At 37.3% G+C, this 17,751-nt stretch overlaps 1 protein-coding gene across 4 annotated transcripts in view; it reads right to left on the minus strand.

Annotated features, from left to right (window-relative positions):
• The window catches only part of CTNNA3 (catenin alpha 3), a 1,791,515-nt gene that overhangs the window by 1,678,924 nt on the left and 94,840 nt on the right, over positions 1-17,751 (minus strand). For 3 of the 4 annotated variants that reach the window (XM_032252666.1, XM_032252665.1, XM_032252664.1), the window contains exon 3: positions 1,299-1,491. The exons of the other annotated variant lie outside the window; for it this stretch is intronic. In XM_032252666.1, coding sequence (XP_032108557.1) covers positions 1,299-1,491 — 193 coding nt within the window. The remainder of the gene's footprint in view (positions 1-1,298; positions 1,492-17,751) is intronic. 4 annotated transcript variants of the gene reach the window in all.

A 17,751-nucleotide genomic window follows, 5' to 3' on the forward strand; every position in this document is an offset into this window, starting at 1 on the left:
AACTATTGCGTATCACTTACATGTAGAATCTTTGTTTAAGAAAGTCACATAGACAGAGATAGAGAATAACACAGTATCTACCAGGGGCTGGGGGCAGGAGTGAGGAAGTGGGCCAATTCAGATCAAAGGATACAAAGTTGCAGTTATGAAGAATGAACAACTCTAGAGATCTAACATACAACACCAAGAGGACAGTTAATAATGTTGTATTCAGGAGTTTTACTAAATGAGTGGATTTAGATGCTCTTCCTACACACACACGAAAATGGGTAACTGTGAGATGATGACTATGTCAATTTACTTTATTATAGTAACCATTTTACTATTTATGTGTATTTCATAACATCATGTTGTATACCTTAAATTTACACAATAAAATTTATTTAGAAAATAAATTTATGTAAATATAAAAATTTTTAAGTATATAACAAATAATCCCCTATCATACATTTGACATAAAGTTTACTGTGACTAGTATATTCATTTTAATTATTTAATTAGCAAAGACTTCTTGATTTTCTTAAAGTTATGTTGGGGGTTGATGGAGAAAAATATTTAAAAATCCCAAGTCTCTTTTACAAAGCTGAACAAGAAAATTTAACTTTCCTTTTCCTCCCAAAATAGATAGTGGCAGAAAGCTGATATATACGAAATCATTCTACTAACCAAAAAATATTCAGCAATTATTTTAAAACTATCCTACATATGAGATTTATATTCATTAGAAAATTGCTGTATTATCATACATAAAGATCTCAAAAAGATTAGATATATGCTTTTATTATGTAATATTAACAAAGCAGCAACTTGGCTCATGCATAGTTTATGCAAAGCATTTTTTAAAAAGTTTAGGAAATGTAAACCTCCAGAAAATTGCAAAGTTAAAAATGTACTTCTGTGGTGGTCAGGTCTGAAACTTCTGTTTCCCAACTGTTTACAAGGAACTTCATAATTTATTTATGTATAGACAAATCTTCAGCTTCATTAGTCATTTCTCACTATATTCTATGACCAAAAAAGGGTACTCTTCTCTTTGTTTTTTATGGAAAAGCTATGGCAAGGCGGGGGAGGAAGAGGAATTGCCTGGGGGTACCAAACGACTAAAAAGAAGAGCCCACAGTGGGACCGAGCCTTGGAGCTGTCTAATGAGTCTCTCTGCCTCCCACAGCTAGCTCCTCACAGCTCTGCAAAAGATTGAAAAACAGGAGCCAACAAAAACAACACACTCACAAATCTAATTTGGTGACTAACACCCTAAAGATATGCAGTTTACTCCTGATCAGGACTAGAGTACTCACTTTCTTTGCGAACTTCCTCAAGTGAAGCAGTAAGCTCATCCTTTAGAACTGTCGCTTCCTGGGCAATCTTCTCTCCCTTGTCTAATAAATTCCAAGTTGCTTCCTCCACAGAAGCTAGAAGAACACTGGCTCTTTTCGAACGTCCTTTTTTCCTGTTGGAAGGGTTCTGGGGACAGTTTACAAGTGTGGTAACCTAAAATTGAAAACATACAAAGTACTCAATTGACAAATTGTAAGGGAGAACACAGTCCTGGAATATTACAGCCCAGAACGAAAGGAAATATAGTTGACTCTTGAGCATCTCAAGGGTTAGGGGCGCCAACCCATTGTGCAGTTGAAAATCTGAGTATAACTTTCAACTCCTCAAAAACATAACTACTAATAGCCTACCATTGACCAGAAGCCTGATAACATAGTCAATTAACACAGATCTTTTATCTACATGTACTATATAACTATACTCTTACAATAAGATAAGCTAGAGACAAGATAGTATTATTTAAACAATCATAAGGAAGAGAAAACATAATTACAATTCAATAAGTAGAAGTGGATCATCATAAAGGTCTTCATCCTCATCATATTCATATTCCTGAGGAAGAGGAAGAAGAGGAGGGGTTGGTCTTGCTGCCTCAGCGGTGTAAGAGGCAGAAAAGATGGAGGAGGTGGAAGGGAAAGCAGGAGAGGCAGGCACACTTGGTGTAACTTTTATTGAAAAAAAATTCAAATAAAAGTGGACCTGCACAGTTCAAACCAGTGTTGTTCAAAAGTCAACTGTATTTCATAGTAACATGACTCATTTCCAGTGCTGTTGGCAAATCTGCAAAAGTCAAGTCATGGCACCAAGAACAGCGCATTGGCCACCATGGAGCTCTCAACCAAAGACAGGAAAGAAGTGAGAGCCATTGCGATTGAATTTCAAAATATACACATTAAAATGTCCCTCTCTTCAACTATCCCACTCATCAGATCATTTCCGTGTTAAATATTTACTGAACACCTACTTTCTACATTGTTCTGGATGATGGAAAAATAATGCATTTCATGCTTTTATGGAGTTTACATTCTTAGTATTGGCAGCATACAATAAACATATAAACAAATAAAAAATGTAAGGCTTAGTAAATGTTTTGAGGAAAAACAAAGTTGGGGGAGAGAACAGAGTGAGCCAGGGTGGGAATGAGTGGTGGTCAGGAAAGGCCCCTCAACAGGGGACTGACTGGGACCAGTCTGAGAGGCCAAATGAGTTAGGGGAAAGTGTAGGAGACAGATCTGAGAGGTTACAAAAGGCAAGAAAGTAGGTCATAGTAAGGATTTGGCCTTTGCCCTCTGAGGCAACCACTGTTTTATATGATTCAGAATGTTTCTCCCTCTCCTAATATTAGTTATCTCTATTCTCAGCCTAAATAAACTAATACTGACTTCATTATAATTATTTTTGGCTCCCTCTTAATGTAGATTGCTGGCTAAAAAGTGGTATAAATTTTATTTTACAATTATTTGATATTTTAGAGATAAATTTCTACTTCTCTCATTTTTGACTGTTTTATCAGAGTTCTATATTTTTTATATGAAGTTTCTGTAATTAAAACAATGCACATATATACACAGGCTTCTAGAGCATTCTTCCAGTAGTAAAACTTGAACAAACTCCTCAACACAAGGATATGAAGTGATAAATGTATTAATTAGCTTGATTTAATCATTTTACAATGTATACATATATCAAAACATCACAGGGTATACCATAAATATATGCAAATTTTATTTGCCAATTTTAACTTAATAAAGCTTGGGAAAAAACAAAAACAAAAAAAGAAAGAAACAAATCTTAAATACAATAACAAACTCATAATAAGAACATTACTTAAAAATAAAAATTATGCTTCTGTATTTGGAAACAAAAACATCATACTGAATTATACTATTAAAAAAAACCACCCATTTCTTAATTAAATCTTGGATCACAATTACAAGTTTTGGATTAAATTTTTATAAACAAAGCTTTAAAATCACCATCGTAGAGGAATGGGAGAAAGGAAAAAAACAACTCGTATCTAATATTTAAAATAGAAGACCTGAAACTCCTATTGAAAGCTAAGCTGCTGCAAGTCATGAAACAGTGGAGGCTCATAATAATCATGCACCACATCTTTGACAGCAAACTACATAACACTTCCTGCTTAGTAGCCTCCAGAGATTTTGCTTGTTGGTTGTTTATGGAGCATTTGATGTTTGTTTACTTGGATATCTGTACCCAGTTTTCATCAACAAACTAAAAACAGACTTAATAAGTCATGTGGGAAATATGTAGATGAAAACCATTTTTGTCTGCCCTCCTACCCTCCTCCCCTTATTCAACAGATCCTCTGTTTCATTCTAATTTGCTTTATTTCCATGTTCATCACCCAGAGTGGAAGGTCTTGTGGTAGGCCTTTGTTTCCTCTCTTAGAAAATAAGAACAATCACTATTATCCTACAAGACTGGGGAAGGTCAAATGAGGTAAAGTATTTTGTAAACTGCGTAATATGACACAAATATTTGTTGGCATTTCATGTATATTTTCTAGTTTGTTCCCCACATGGATTCAGAAAATTGGTTATGGGAATCCTTAACAAAGGTATTCTATCTGGACCTAAGCTTATCTTGCTCTTGGGGCTCCCCATGTTAAACGTGATAAAGGCAGTTAACAAAGCACATTCTATATGCTTTACAAGGAGCTAAATAGATCATGTGTCTTCATCATGGATTATAGAAGAAGAATAATAAACCTGATTTACTACATGGGTTTTCACGAATTCCAAAAGGCAAATATCTCACTCTTCTCAGTCTAATTTATATATTGAGAGTTAAAAGATATTTGTCTAGATTAAGACAAATTATAACACCTAGTTTAAAACCTTTGTTTAAAATGAAGAATAAGTATCATTGTCTGAAATCTTCCCTCAGAATGTATTTTAAGTGCCGCAATTCATGATGCTTCCCACTGCACATTCCTCCTCTATTGTTCAGATCCTCCATGCGCCAAATGTTTTCCATAGAATAGCCTAGGCTTTGAAATTAAAATGAGCATTCCAGAAATGCTTTGTTCCTTATAATAAGTGCCAGAGAAGTAAGAAATGTGAAAAGAACATTGTATAAGAACACTGTGCTTCCATCAAAAAAGGCAATTGCAACTTGCAAGTTATTCACTTTTTTAAGTTGTTTGTACCTACATCTTCTTTTAAAATACTACAATGCAGTTATTTGATATTGATTAAACTAAAGTCAAGTGATGTTTTCAATCATTCCTTTTATTTCAGAAAGTAAACATGGCTTGACAATTCTTTGGAAAAAAAGGAAAGCTGAAAGTATATTCTTTAAACCCAACTCACCTAAGAGAAGTAACTTATTTCTATCAGTGACTGTGACTCACCATAGCAGATGATTCTCACCAGGGGGGAGGATGGGAGGGTGCATATGCTTCTTGAAAAGGTCTCCCACCTCTTGAAGGAATACCAGCGACCAGTAAAATTAGCTTTCAAGTTATCCTGTAAAATAAATCCTGTGTCCTCATTTTCTTTTTCAGTACTAAATCAGTTATATTTCTGTAAGTAACATAAAAACTTTAGTTGGAACTTGCAATGAAGATGATTCTAATGTACGGTCCAAGCCCTTGTCTTGCTAACTTTACCTTTTGTCACTGATACACAACCCTCTCATTCCCCTCTTTCTCAGATTTTAGGGATCCCTCTCATATAGGAAATCTACAAGCTTGCAGCATTAGAGAGCTTGGGTTTGCTATTTTCGTTAGTCTGTAAATCTGTGCTAAGCTACGAAGACACACCTTCATCATAGTTACAGGAAGGAGCTTCCATTGAAATGGTGCTAAATTAAAGGTTTCAGCTAATGTATAAAGAAGAAATTCCCACTCCATTAATTCTACAAGTTTAACATTCCACAAAACCAGATATATTTTAAATGGTGTGTAAAAATATTTATATATTAAAATTAAGGGAAAAAATGGTTTTTATAGATTTTCCTAATTCAGGTGTGCTTCTCTAGATGCTCTAAAGATGCTGAAAATTAAATTGATATGCTTTTAATCTAGCCATCAACTGTCATTATATAGAGCCACACTGGCATACGATAGGGACTCTGTAGAACATGTTGTGACTTACTTTCATTTGTTGTATCGGTGCAACAATTGCTTTAGCATCTCAGATGCTAGCTTTGTGAAATGTCTTTTTTAATGCCAACGCTTGGGTAACACAATTATATTCTATAACCTTGTTCCTTCCCAACATAGTTCCAATTTTTTAAAATTCTACTCTCATTGTAGAATAAAAAAGCCATGTTAACAGCCATCTCTTTTCTTATTTATTAGCTAAACCACTCTGAATTTTAACCTTCCTCCAATAGCTCACAGGAGCCTTCAGGGATACTTTTGCTCCCTTGAGTTAATTTTAATGTATGAAATAAAGTATAAGACATTTAAGCTATGTTAATTAGCTGAAACTTCAACAGGGTTCTGAAAGAAAGTAGAAGGGTAGAAAAATAAAACTGCCTATAGATAAGTAAAAACAGTGATCTTTCAAAGTAAAAACTGTGAGTCTCAGCAAGGAGAGGGGGTGTCCCTTCTTCAATTCACTGATAATTTCAACTATTTTTTTACTTCTACCAAAAACAACCCGGCTGAATTAACAAAAGTACACAGGAAGATTAAAGGGTTGAGAACCCAAAAAAATTCATACCTCTAGATAACATTCAACAGCCCCCCAAACCAACTTCCATTTTCTTTTAATTCCTTTCAAGCCAATAAACACTTATCATGCACATATTTTGTTCAAAATAATACTCTAGGTATTCAGGAAATAAATACGAATAAGCTCCAATATGGCAATAAGAGAAATACACAACTAGTTACAACATAAAAGGCAGAATAATAACTATTTACCCTTATATAAGTACAAAGAAAGTGCTGCCAAAAATGCAAACATTCACAAGGATTAAGTAGGGCTTCCAAGAAGAGCCTTTAAGAACAGATAATCTTCGACCAGAAGAGACAGAAGGGAGGTACATAAGCCAGGGGAAGAAAACTGTGTGCAAAGGGAAAGAGGCAAAAATTTATTTTGTCTAAAAGTAGCAGATAGTCAAACTTGGCAAACCATGGGGTAAAAACAGGAAATGGGGTGAGACGGCTAAGAAATAGATCACATCTTGAATAAAAAGTTATAAAAGTCAAGGAAATAGTTAATATTTAATTTAATAGGTGATAGAAAATGGAAACACAGCATGCCCCAAAGTAGAGAAGTCTTTGTCCACCAACCTGCCTCTCCACCATCAGTATTTTTTACCTCTAACCTTGAAGTTTCTGCTTCAGGTTTCTGCTTCAGGTTAGAGGTAAAAAATACTGATGGTGGAGTATTTACACACCTTTAGCCTGAAGCAGAAACCCAGAGATCATCTGGGCTTCTCCTCTCTCATCTTCCTCTCCAAGTCCTTGTCATCCATGACACAGAAATAGGGAATCAATCCCTGCCCCATCTACCAATCTATCATTATGAAAAGTGTGTGCAATGATTCTGCCCCTCATTGAGTCTTTCATGAAGCCTCTCCTAAGAGATCTCACTGCCTCCACATGAGCTCTACATTCCCACTAGAGCCCTTGAAAATTCAAATCTGTGGTACTTGCACTACCTGTAGGCTACCTGCTGCCTGGAAGCAAAGTCCAAACTCTTTAGCATAGCTTATGAGGAAATTTTGATCTTACTCCTGACTAAATTTTCATTTTCATCTATTTGTAGAGTCCAACCACAGACTCTACAAAACTGCTTGTTAGGGTCAGAACAGGAAATGTTCAGCAATCTCAACCTGGGGTGACTTCCTCCCCTCACAGCCCATTGTTCATAGCTCTTCCATCGCTCCTTATACTGTCTTCTAATTACCTGTTAACGTATAGCCTCCTCTGCTCTACCATGAACTCAATAAGGACAGGGGCCATGTTTGACTCATCCTAATAACCCAGAGCCAGTATACTGGGAAAAATAAACAGTGGTTGACTTCATGAAAAAAATACAAAATGAATGAAACCATACATTTTAGAAGCCTTTAAACCAAGAGCCACAATGTTCAGTAATTCCTACAAGTTTACCAAAAGAAAGGGTTTAGTGATAGCACATGGTAGCTTTCACTAAAAGGAAGTCTTTAATGTGGGATTTTCTGCTATATCTACTGTCTAGTTTAGCTGGGGTCTGATCAGTTCAAAGTGATCAAGTATATTATATTCAGTCTTTTTTTGCCCTCCCCCAAAAAGACAGATTACCATAATTCATTTTCAAACTATAAATAAAAAGAGCAGGCACATCCTTTTTATTACTCATTTTTTTCATTTTTTCAATCCTTTCATTAGTCTTCTAGGGCTGCCAAAACAAAATACCACAGACTGGGTAGCTTAAGCCAGGGGTCCCCAACCTTTTTGGTACCAGAGATCTATTTTATGGAAGACAACTTTTCCACAGACCAGGGTGGGGTAGATGGTTTCAGGATGATTCAAGCATATTACATTTATTATGTACTTTATATTGTTATTACACTGTAATGTATAATGAAATAACTATACAACTCACCATAATGTACAATCAGCAGGAGCCCTGAGCTTGTGTTTTCTGCAATTAGACGGTCCCATCTGGGGGTGATAGGACACAGTGACAGCTCATCAGGCATTAGATTCTCATAAGGAGTAAGCAACCTAGATCACAATAGGGTGCTCCCATGAGAATCTAATGCCGCTGCTGATCTGACAGGAGTTGGAGCTCAGGCAGTAATGCAAACGATTCAGTGTGGCTGTAAATACAGAGGAAGTTTCTCTTGCTTACCCGCCCACCACTCATCTCCTGTTGTGTGGCCCAGTTCCTAATAGGCCATGGACAGGCATCAGTTGGGGTACTCAACTGGTACTGGCGCTGGAGGCCTAGGGATTGGGGACCCCTAGGTTAAACAACAGAAATGTATTTTTTTACAGTTCTGGAGGTCAGAAGTCCAAAACCAAGGTGTCAACGGGTTTGGTTTCTCCTGAGGCCTCACTCCTTGGCTATCGATGGCTGTCCCCTCTCTGTGTCTTCACATGTATGCAAACAACAATGGTGTCTTTCCCATACATCCTCATCTTCTCTTCTGATAAGGACACCAGTCATATTGGATTAGGGTCCACCCAAATGACCCCATTTTAATTTAATTACCTCTATATCCAAAGGCCCTAACTCCAAATACAGTCACATTCTGAGGCACTGGGGTTAGGGCTTTGATACATGAATTTGGGGGTGGGGAATGGCACAATTTAACCCAAAACAATCTTTACCACAAATGATACAAAAAGTGTAAAACAACCATAACCTTTTTAAAAATATAATTTAGGGTTTTGTTTGCTAGATTAACAACCACTGCTAACATAAGCCATTACTCAGAGCTATTGAGGGACAAGAACAAAGCACATGTAGATCCCTCTCCAATTCCACCAGCTCTCTGTGCCACGCAGATGGCATAACAAAGCAAAGAGATTTACATGTTAAACGCATAAGCAGCTGTAGCTAAATATCCTAATCCAAGAAGTACACTTACTTGTGGATAAATATGGAGCTAAACACAACTAGGAAAAGACCACATGCTGAGACTAACACCAAATTAGTTTCTTCCAGTTTTTACTTAACCACTTACCACCCAAATATAAACAACTTTGGACTCCATCATTCAACAAATATTGGTGATGCACCTACACTGTGCCAGAAGAACACAGCAATAAGCCTCATTCTAAGGAGAGGGGACAGAGAATAAACAAATACATAAGTAATTGTGTAACGCAACGGCAGGTATTCTTTCTTTTTTTTGATACAGTCTCACTCTATCACCCAGGCTAGAGTGGAGGGGTGCAATCTTGGCTCACTGCAAGCTGTGACTCCTGGGTTCAAGTGATTCTCATGCCTCAGCCTCCCAAGTAGCTAGCAATACAGGTGCCTGCCACCATGCCCAGCTAATTTTTGTGTTTTTAGTAGAGATGGGTTTCACCACGTTTGCCGGGCTGGTCTCAAACTCCTGACCTCAAGTGATCTGCCTGCCTCAGCCTCAAAAATGCTCAGATTACAAGTACGAGCCACTGCACCTGGCCAATAGCAGGTATTGACAGATGCTATGAGAAAAGTTCAGAAGGGTAAGAAAATAAAGAGGGAAGGGGAAGGGCTAGTTTAGATTCGGTATTAGGGAAAGTATCTCTGATTCACTGAAAAGGACCCAAGGAAATAGAGAAATAAGACATTTTTAAATATCTGGAGGAAAACATCCCAAACAGAAGAAGCAAATGCAGATCAAGAGCTTGACTGTGGTATTCCAGGAGCAGCAGGAAGGTTGGTATTGAGGCAGCAAATTGTGCAGGCCTTGTAGATCACCACCTACATTCTCAATTCTCTTCTTATGACTGGAAGTTACTGAAGTGCTTGAAACAGGAAAGTAACATGATCTGACCCAGAATTTTACAGCATCATTCTAAATGCTCTATGCAAAACAGACTAGACAGTGGGCAAGGACGGGATGAGGAATAGAAGGGAAAGCAGTTAGGAGGCCGTTGCAATAGCCCAAGTGAAGATCACACTGGCTTTTTTGAGTAAGCAGTGGTGGAGTTAAGAAGTGACAGAATTTTGGTATATTCTGAAGTGTCAACAAAGTTTGCTCACAGATTGGATATGGATTATGAAAGCAATATGGCATTAAGGATGACTCTCTGGCATATGACCTGAGCAGCTGGGTAAATGGAGGCAATATTTACTTAGATGAGGAAAGTAAAGAGACATGAGTAGGAAGGGAAATCAAGAGTTCATGGATTACCATGGCATTAGCCATGTTAAATTTGCCTTTTAGAGTTGCTAAAGTGGAGACTAGTATACAATTCTGGAATTGAAAGAGGTAAAAGCTGGAGATATGTTTCATATAGCTTACCTTTTCAATTTAATTGTTCACTTATCAGTAGTTTTGTTGGTCTTACCAAAATTTTAAACATGTTTAGGGAAAAAAAATTTTAAATCAAAGATTGAATGAGATATCTTAAAAACAATGTATAACTGGAGAAGTCACCGGACTGACCATGGAATACTGTGCAGCCATAAAAAACGATGAGTTTGTGTCCTTTGCAGGGACGTGGATGAACCTGGAAACCATCATTCTCAGCAAACTGACACAAGAATAGAAAATCAAACACCACATGTTCTCCCTCATATGTGGGTATTGAACAATGAGAACACATGGACACAGGGAGGGGAACATCACACACCCTGGGGTCTGTTGGGGGGAACTAAGGGAGGGACAGTGGGGGGTGGGGAGTTGGGGAGGGATACCATGGGGGAAAATGCCAGATATAAGTGATGGAGCGGAAGGCAGCAAACCACATTGGCATGTATGTACCTATGCAACAATCTTGCATGTTCTTCACATAAACCCCAAAACCTAAAACACAATAAAATATATACTAAAAAAAAAAAAAAAGAAAAAAGAGAAACCCCAACAATTAGGTGTAGTATTTCTCAGGAAACCCAACTGTTAACATATTAATTCTAGCACATGTAGATTTTGTCATTTTAAACATTACTATTATTTAGGTAAATGCCAGTTTTTTAAACTAAATTTAATATTTGTTTTTTAACTTTTAAGTTCAGGGGTACATGTGCAGATTTCTTATATAGGTAAACTCATGTCATGAAAAGTTGTTGTACAGATTATTTCATCACCCAGGTACGTATTAAGTCTAGCACCCAACAGTTATTTTTCCTGATTCTCTCCCTCCACCCTCTGGTAGGCCCCAGTATCTGTTGTTCCCCTCTGTGTGTCCATGTGTTCTCATCATTTAGCTCCTACTTATAAGTGACAACATGTGGTATTTGGTTTTCTGTTCCTGCATTAGGTTGTTAAAGATAATGGCCTCCAGCTCCTTCCATGTTCCTACAAAGGATATAATCTCATTCTTTTTTATGACAGCATAGTATTCCATGGTGTATATATACCACATTTCCTTTATCCTGTCTACCACTGATGGACATTTAGGTTGATTCCATGACTTCGCTATTGTGAATGGTGCTGCAATGGACATGTATGTGTATATGTCTTTACAGTGGAATGATTTATATTACTCTGACTATATATCCAGTCATGGGAATACTGGGTCAAATGGTAGTTGTTTTTGGGTCTTTGAGGAACTGCCACACTATTTTCCACAATGGCTGAACTAATTTACACTCCCACCAACAGTGTGTAAGCATTCCTTTTTCTCTGCAACCTCTCCAGCATCTGTTTTTTTTTTTACTTTTTAATAATGGCCATTCTGACTGGTTTGAAATGGTATCTCATTATGGTTTTGATTTGCATTTCTCTAACAATCAGTGATGTTGAGCTTTTTTTCATATGCTTGTTGGAAAAACGCTTGTTTCATAGAGAACAAAAATTCAGACAAATTCAGTTTTTAAAATGTAATGTTAATCAACTAGTCTCCTTTTCTACAAAAGTTATTTCCAAACATAAGAAGGAAAAACTATAAAGATATTAAATTAGGCAAACTAAAGAGAAATTATATTCATGCTGTAATTTATACCTAAATCAAGCAACTAATGATTCTGGTAAATCAATGATCAATAATTTTTATGAAAGTACTGATTCAAAGAAGTGTTGAATAAGAAAAGACTAACTTTTTTGTGTCAATAACCTTTGGCTGTTTAAAAGAAACAAAATAAAAAGTAAAAAATCCAATCATACCAAAGATGACTCTAAAATAAAGCTTAAGTTGACCGCACATGAAATAGTTAAGACACGTTCACATAATCCCTTGGTCCATCCAGCCCAACTGGTAGCATTCCACTACCAGCAGTGACTGATGGTAGAATATGGTTATGATTCTTAATTATGTATTCCAGAATTGTTTAATAATCATTTACAACCCTATCAACCATAAATTGAATAAACTGTGCCAATATTCTGTCATTTGTGTTTGCTTTGCCAACACAAACTTAGAAAGTTTTATCTGCATTTCCCTCCCATTATCTGCTGCCAGATTCCTTTTTCACCTTTACATTAGACAGTTGGATTTACTCTTCCTTGTTCTCTTCTAACACAAAACTCCATTTTATTCAAGATATCCAGGAGAAAATATACATAGATACTTGCTCATCATGATGAATATGAGAGATGATAAACATTAAGCAAGAAATATCATCAAAGATAGTGATTAGATTTGCAGGGTTGAAGATTTTACAGCCACTGAAACATGATTTAAATACAGATCATCAGCAAATTAAATACTTACACTCAGTTTAAGATTGATTGGGTTGTATCCACCTCATTTGTCAGAATTGTCTCTAAGTCAATAAACTCATTTTGTCTCATTGTTTTGGTAAAAAATTAAATATCAGTCACCAATCTTGAATCTAATTGGCCAGCACTTGATCTTTAATGCCCCAAAGTCCCTTCTTTGATACTACCATGGTCTCTCAATTCTAAAACACTGTCAACTACAACACAAACCATCAGTTTAATCACTTCTCTTCAAAGTGCAAATGTGGATAATATTTTGTCAATAGTGAGCCTTCCATAACCAAGGTGGAGCCAAGAGACCTATTGTCTAGGGATAAAGACAGCAGACAGAACAAAGATACCATTGATCATCTTTGAGTTTCAAAGCTGACTTTCTTAAGGTCTCAAGCAAGAAAATAATTATGAAGCTGGAGGCATCAAACTACATGACTTCAAAGTTTACTAGAAAGCTATATTAATCAAAACAGCATGGCACTGGCATAAAAACAGACACATAAAGCAATGGAACAGAATAGAGAACTCAAAACCAAATCCATACATCTACAGCCAACTGATTTTCGACAAAGACACCAAGAACACTCAATGGAGAAAGGATCATTTCTTCAATAAATGGTGCTAGGAAAACTGAATATCCATATACAGAAGAATGAAATGAGATCCCTATCTCTCACCATATTCAAAAATCAACTCAAAATGGACTAAAGACTTAATGTAAGACCAAAAATTATTAAACTAGTAGAAGAAAACACAGAAAGAGAAAATCATTTTCTAAATCATTTTTGCTCTCATTCAGCAGAAGCTAGATCTGATAGACTAGATCACAGTTTTATGATAAAGAAGATCTGGTCAGACAGGAAAAAAAAGTCTGGGCTATTGGAAGAAGGGTCTCAGAAACAGGTGAGGCACATTTTATTTGCCTTCTCTGGGCTTCACCCAGACTAAAAGCTGTATTAGCTCTCAACTAATACAGTTAGTTGGGAAACACAGAAAACAGATGAATTTTTATTTCATTTCTCTTCAATACTTCGAAAGAAAATTGTTTTATGAAATCCCCTGCACAAAACTTTAGGGGTAGCTACAGAATAATCTTAGCATCACAATGTAAATGGATAGAAAGAAGGTTGGCTTAGCTTTCTTAAATCAATCTTGATTCCCATGGGGCTTAGATGAACCCAGAACATCCTAGATACCATGAAGAACAATCAAAATGAGGCTATGTTGAAAATCAGCAGGCCTGCCCTGAGCTCACCATGGTGAAGAACCAGGTGATCTAGTAGAGTCTGAGGGTGAACAGACAATGCCAGACACTGGATGGAGGATATAGCTGGGACTTAGAATCTGAAGCACTGTCAAGGGCCAAAGTGAAGTTAAGGCATCTGCAGAAACCACAGACCCTAGCCAAGCTGCAAAAGAACATTCCACAAATTATATAAGGACATCAGGAAATGCACAGAGGTGCCCACAAGATGACCGTCCATGGGACTAGTCACTCCCTCAAAGGTCGCCAGTAAGGAGAGTATTCCAGACCATCCACTCTATAGGTACTAAATGCCCACAGGTCAACACATGGGTCCAAAGGCCACATCTGCCACCATGAGATCATATAAGACACATCCTCACCCGAATCACCTGTTTTTGACCATTTTATCTAAAAAGAGTGAGCATTTACCAAAAGGGGCTGTTTACATTGTTGAATCACATCAGTTTACCATCTTATTGGCTGAAATAGAAAGCATTTATTCCAGTTCCCAGTAGGTAGGAAACTTCTGTTTATGAGGAAGGTCAGATCACCTTGAAAGATAAAGTGTACTGTGGGAAAACTTGTAATCCCCTACAAGTACAAAAAGGAAAACTACATTAAATGTTTATTTCCATTATATGATGCATCCTAATTTCAGAAATGGTTAAAAAAAAAAAAAAAAAAAAAAGTGAGGTGGACAATGTGGGAAAATGTGTTTAAATTAAAGAAATATGGTATCTTGAAAATCAAGATTGAGAATGCAAACTATTTCCTACAAGAAAAAAACTTATCTGCAAAATTACAAACCACATTTATTTACTTTATTTTATTATTATTCTACTTTACGTTATACTTTAAGAACTTGAGATACACGTGCAGAACATGCAGGTTTGTTACATAGGTATACATGTGCCATGGTTGTTTGCTGTACCCATCAACTCGTCTACATTAGGTATTTCTCCTAATGCTATCCCTCCCCTAGCCCTCAGCCCCCAAACAGGTCCCGGTGTGTGATGTTCCCCTTCCTGTGTCCATATGTTCTCATTGTTCAACTCTCATTTATGAGTGAGAACATGTGGTGACAAACCACATTTATTAAGCCTTAATTTATTTAATTTATAGAGCTTTCACTACTGTACAGACATATATATATATACACACACACACAGAAATGTAGATATCTATATATTCAAATTCAGCTATAATGCAGTTAAAAAGGCATAGAAGGCACCATTTTAGGGCAAGCTTTGGGCCAAGAGGCAGAACTACGTTCACAACTGGCTGATATCACAGCCAGCACAACAGTTCTGAGATTGTAATCACCTGGGAGCTTTAAAAATTACTGCCTAGCCCAACTTCCAGAGATTCTGATTTAACTGATTTTGTGTAAGGCCTGGTCATCAGGATTTTTAAGACCTCCCAGGTAATTTTATTGTGCAGCCAGGGTTGAAAACCACTGTGCTAACAGAATCTCAACAATAACAGGGATTTTCTGAATTGCTTACTTAGTACTCTTTCCCCAACCAAGTAAGCCTTCGGTGTCTCCCATAGGGCTTGGCCACAAACCACTCCATCATACTTTATCTCACAGGGGGCTCGCGATTGTGGGTGAGATATTGCCCATTTCTTACCCTTCGTTAACCAGTGATTGCAGAATATCTCCATGAGAAAATGGTCAGTCTAGAACCAGGGCCTTCCAAGACATAGAAGGGGCACCGTTTTACATCTTAAGGGCCAAATCTGGCCTCTTGTCTATTTTGGAAAATAAAATTTTTTTGGAACACAGCCAAACCCATGTGTTTACATATTATCTAAGTTTGTTTTCACATTACAACAACAGCAGAGTAGTTGCAATAGAGACCCTCGGGTCACCAAAGCTGAAACTATTTACTATCTGGACCCACACAATAAAAGTTTGCCAACCACTGGTCTAGAGTCATAGAGTCTTCAAGCTGCAACGGTATCTCCTAAGACAAGTTAGATGTCCTGAAATAGCCCAGGGGATTCTATGAAGGGTAGAGTCAGACCTTGAGCAGTGAAAATGGCCACATCTGAGGAGATACGGACTATTCTATCCTTTCAGCCAGTTGAAGCGCAATTGCTCCTGTCAATCTGTTAATAGCATTTTCCACTAAAAGGGCAGGTGTATCTGGATTTACCAGTCTACATCACCTGGCTGCCCACGCACTCAGTTTGTAAGAGAAAGATTATATCCTAAAGCTAAGTTAGAAGTGGGTATCTATGGAATCAGTCTGAATTCGCTGAGGAAAAGATGAACTGCAATTGAAAGATAATGTATTAACAGAAACAGAGTGAACTGGGATTGGTTGGAGAACCCAGCAAAAGAGGGGAGCAATGTTAAAGTGAGTTGGAAGAAAATCACAGTCTAATCGGACAAAAGGTCTAGGAAACAAGCTGAGAAGAAGTGAAGCACATGCCGCAAATGACACCTACCCACAGGTCATCTCAAAGCTACCAGTTTCTGCTGGTGGGGGCCTCCTTGTATCCTTGCCATGCACGCTTCCACTGCACTTGCACTGTTTTAATCAATTAGCTATGGCTTTTTTTATCCTTAGTTTAATTTAATGAGTGGCTTCCTTTTTCTCCACTATTTGTGTCTTAAGAAATCTTACAGCCTAGCCATTTTCCCATGGGAGCAGTTTTCTGGCAGTAAAATAATGCAGAAATTGAAGAAATCACTTTATTAGAATCAACTCAGCTATGCTGAATCACCTTAAACTTTAAAACATTACTGAGGCAGAATTAACTTTATTTCTTCATCCTACCATAAAAATAACATCTTTATCCTTACTAAGCCTTAAGCCTATTACTATTTAAAAGACACTTAATTTGCTAACTTTTAAGGTTACTTGTTGAGGTTATAGTCAAAATACCAATATTTGCTTACAAAGTACCCTACAAGAACACTCTATGTGTGCAGACTTCCTTTTGAGATTTCCTTGGAAACATCAACATTAATTCTGATACAAAATCTATTGATAGAATAATCAGCAAGCATACAAAAAAGAAGCTTGGAGATAAAACCAAGAAAGCCTAAGTAAATGGCATCATGCTTATTCAAAATGATCTACAGAAATGACAGAAAGCAACCACAAAGAAAACTTGAATTCTTTTCTGAAAGAAACAAAGGAAATTATACTCTAGGAGGCTAAGAAGCCAAAGGGGGCAGTCATGTTCTCTCCCTGCTACCTGAAAGCCAACCAAATCTGTCTGTAGAGCAGTGGAAAATTAACTCTTTGGGCATCCCAGCATTTCTTTGCATAAACTGATATATATGATTACTTGCTTGCCTTTAGACGGGGGTGTGGTCAAGGAGAGTAGAAAGGAATTTTGTTGAGAGACGGGTGTAGCAGAGAGGTTCTTCACAGGAGACAGGGAGGAAAGAAAAACATGGTGCATGTAAAAGCTAGGACTAACTACTCCCCATGCAGTCACTTGACTGGCCTTGACTCTAATAAGGAGCGGGGAGACAGCAGAGAAGCTGAAAGGTGTCACTTTCATAAGAACCATGTGTGACTCTAGGTGCAATCATTGCTTCACTGGGCCCCATATGACAGAGTGCATCACCAAATTGGGAAGAGAGGCATTCTCCCATCTTTTGTAGGAGCCTAGTACCATTCTACCACCTTGAGGATTGGCAGCTGAAGGAGACCAGGGAATTTCACCCCAAAATATGGCACCCTGGTATGTTGGTTAATTTAAATTAAACACCCTTGAGGACCAGCACACCCCGGAAGAAGCTTTACTCTGATATTCCCTTATCTGCCTAAGTCCAGACTCGCCAAAGAAAATAACAATTACTTCTTGTCCCTTCCCCGAGTTTTCATCAATTTATTAACAACTCTAATCACATGAAGTTAAATTGA

This window comes from Sapajus apella, unplaced genomic scaffold, assembly GCF_009761245.1.
Source record: "Sapajus apella isolate SASKATOON/1434 unplaced genomic scaffold, GSC_monkey_1.0 scaffold78, whole genome shotgun sequence".
NCBI lineage: Eukaryota > Metazoa > Chordata > Mammalia > Primates > Cebidae > Sapajus > Sapajus apella.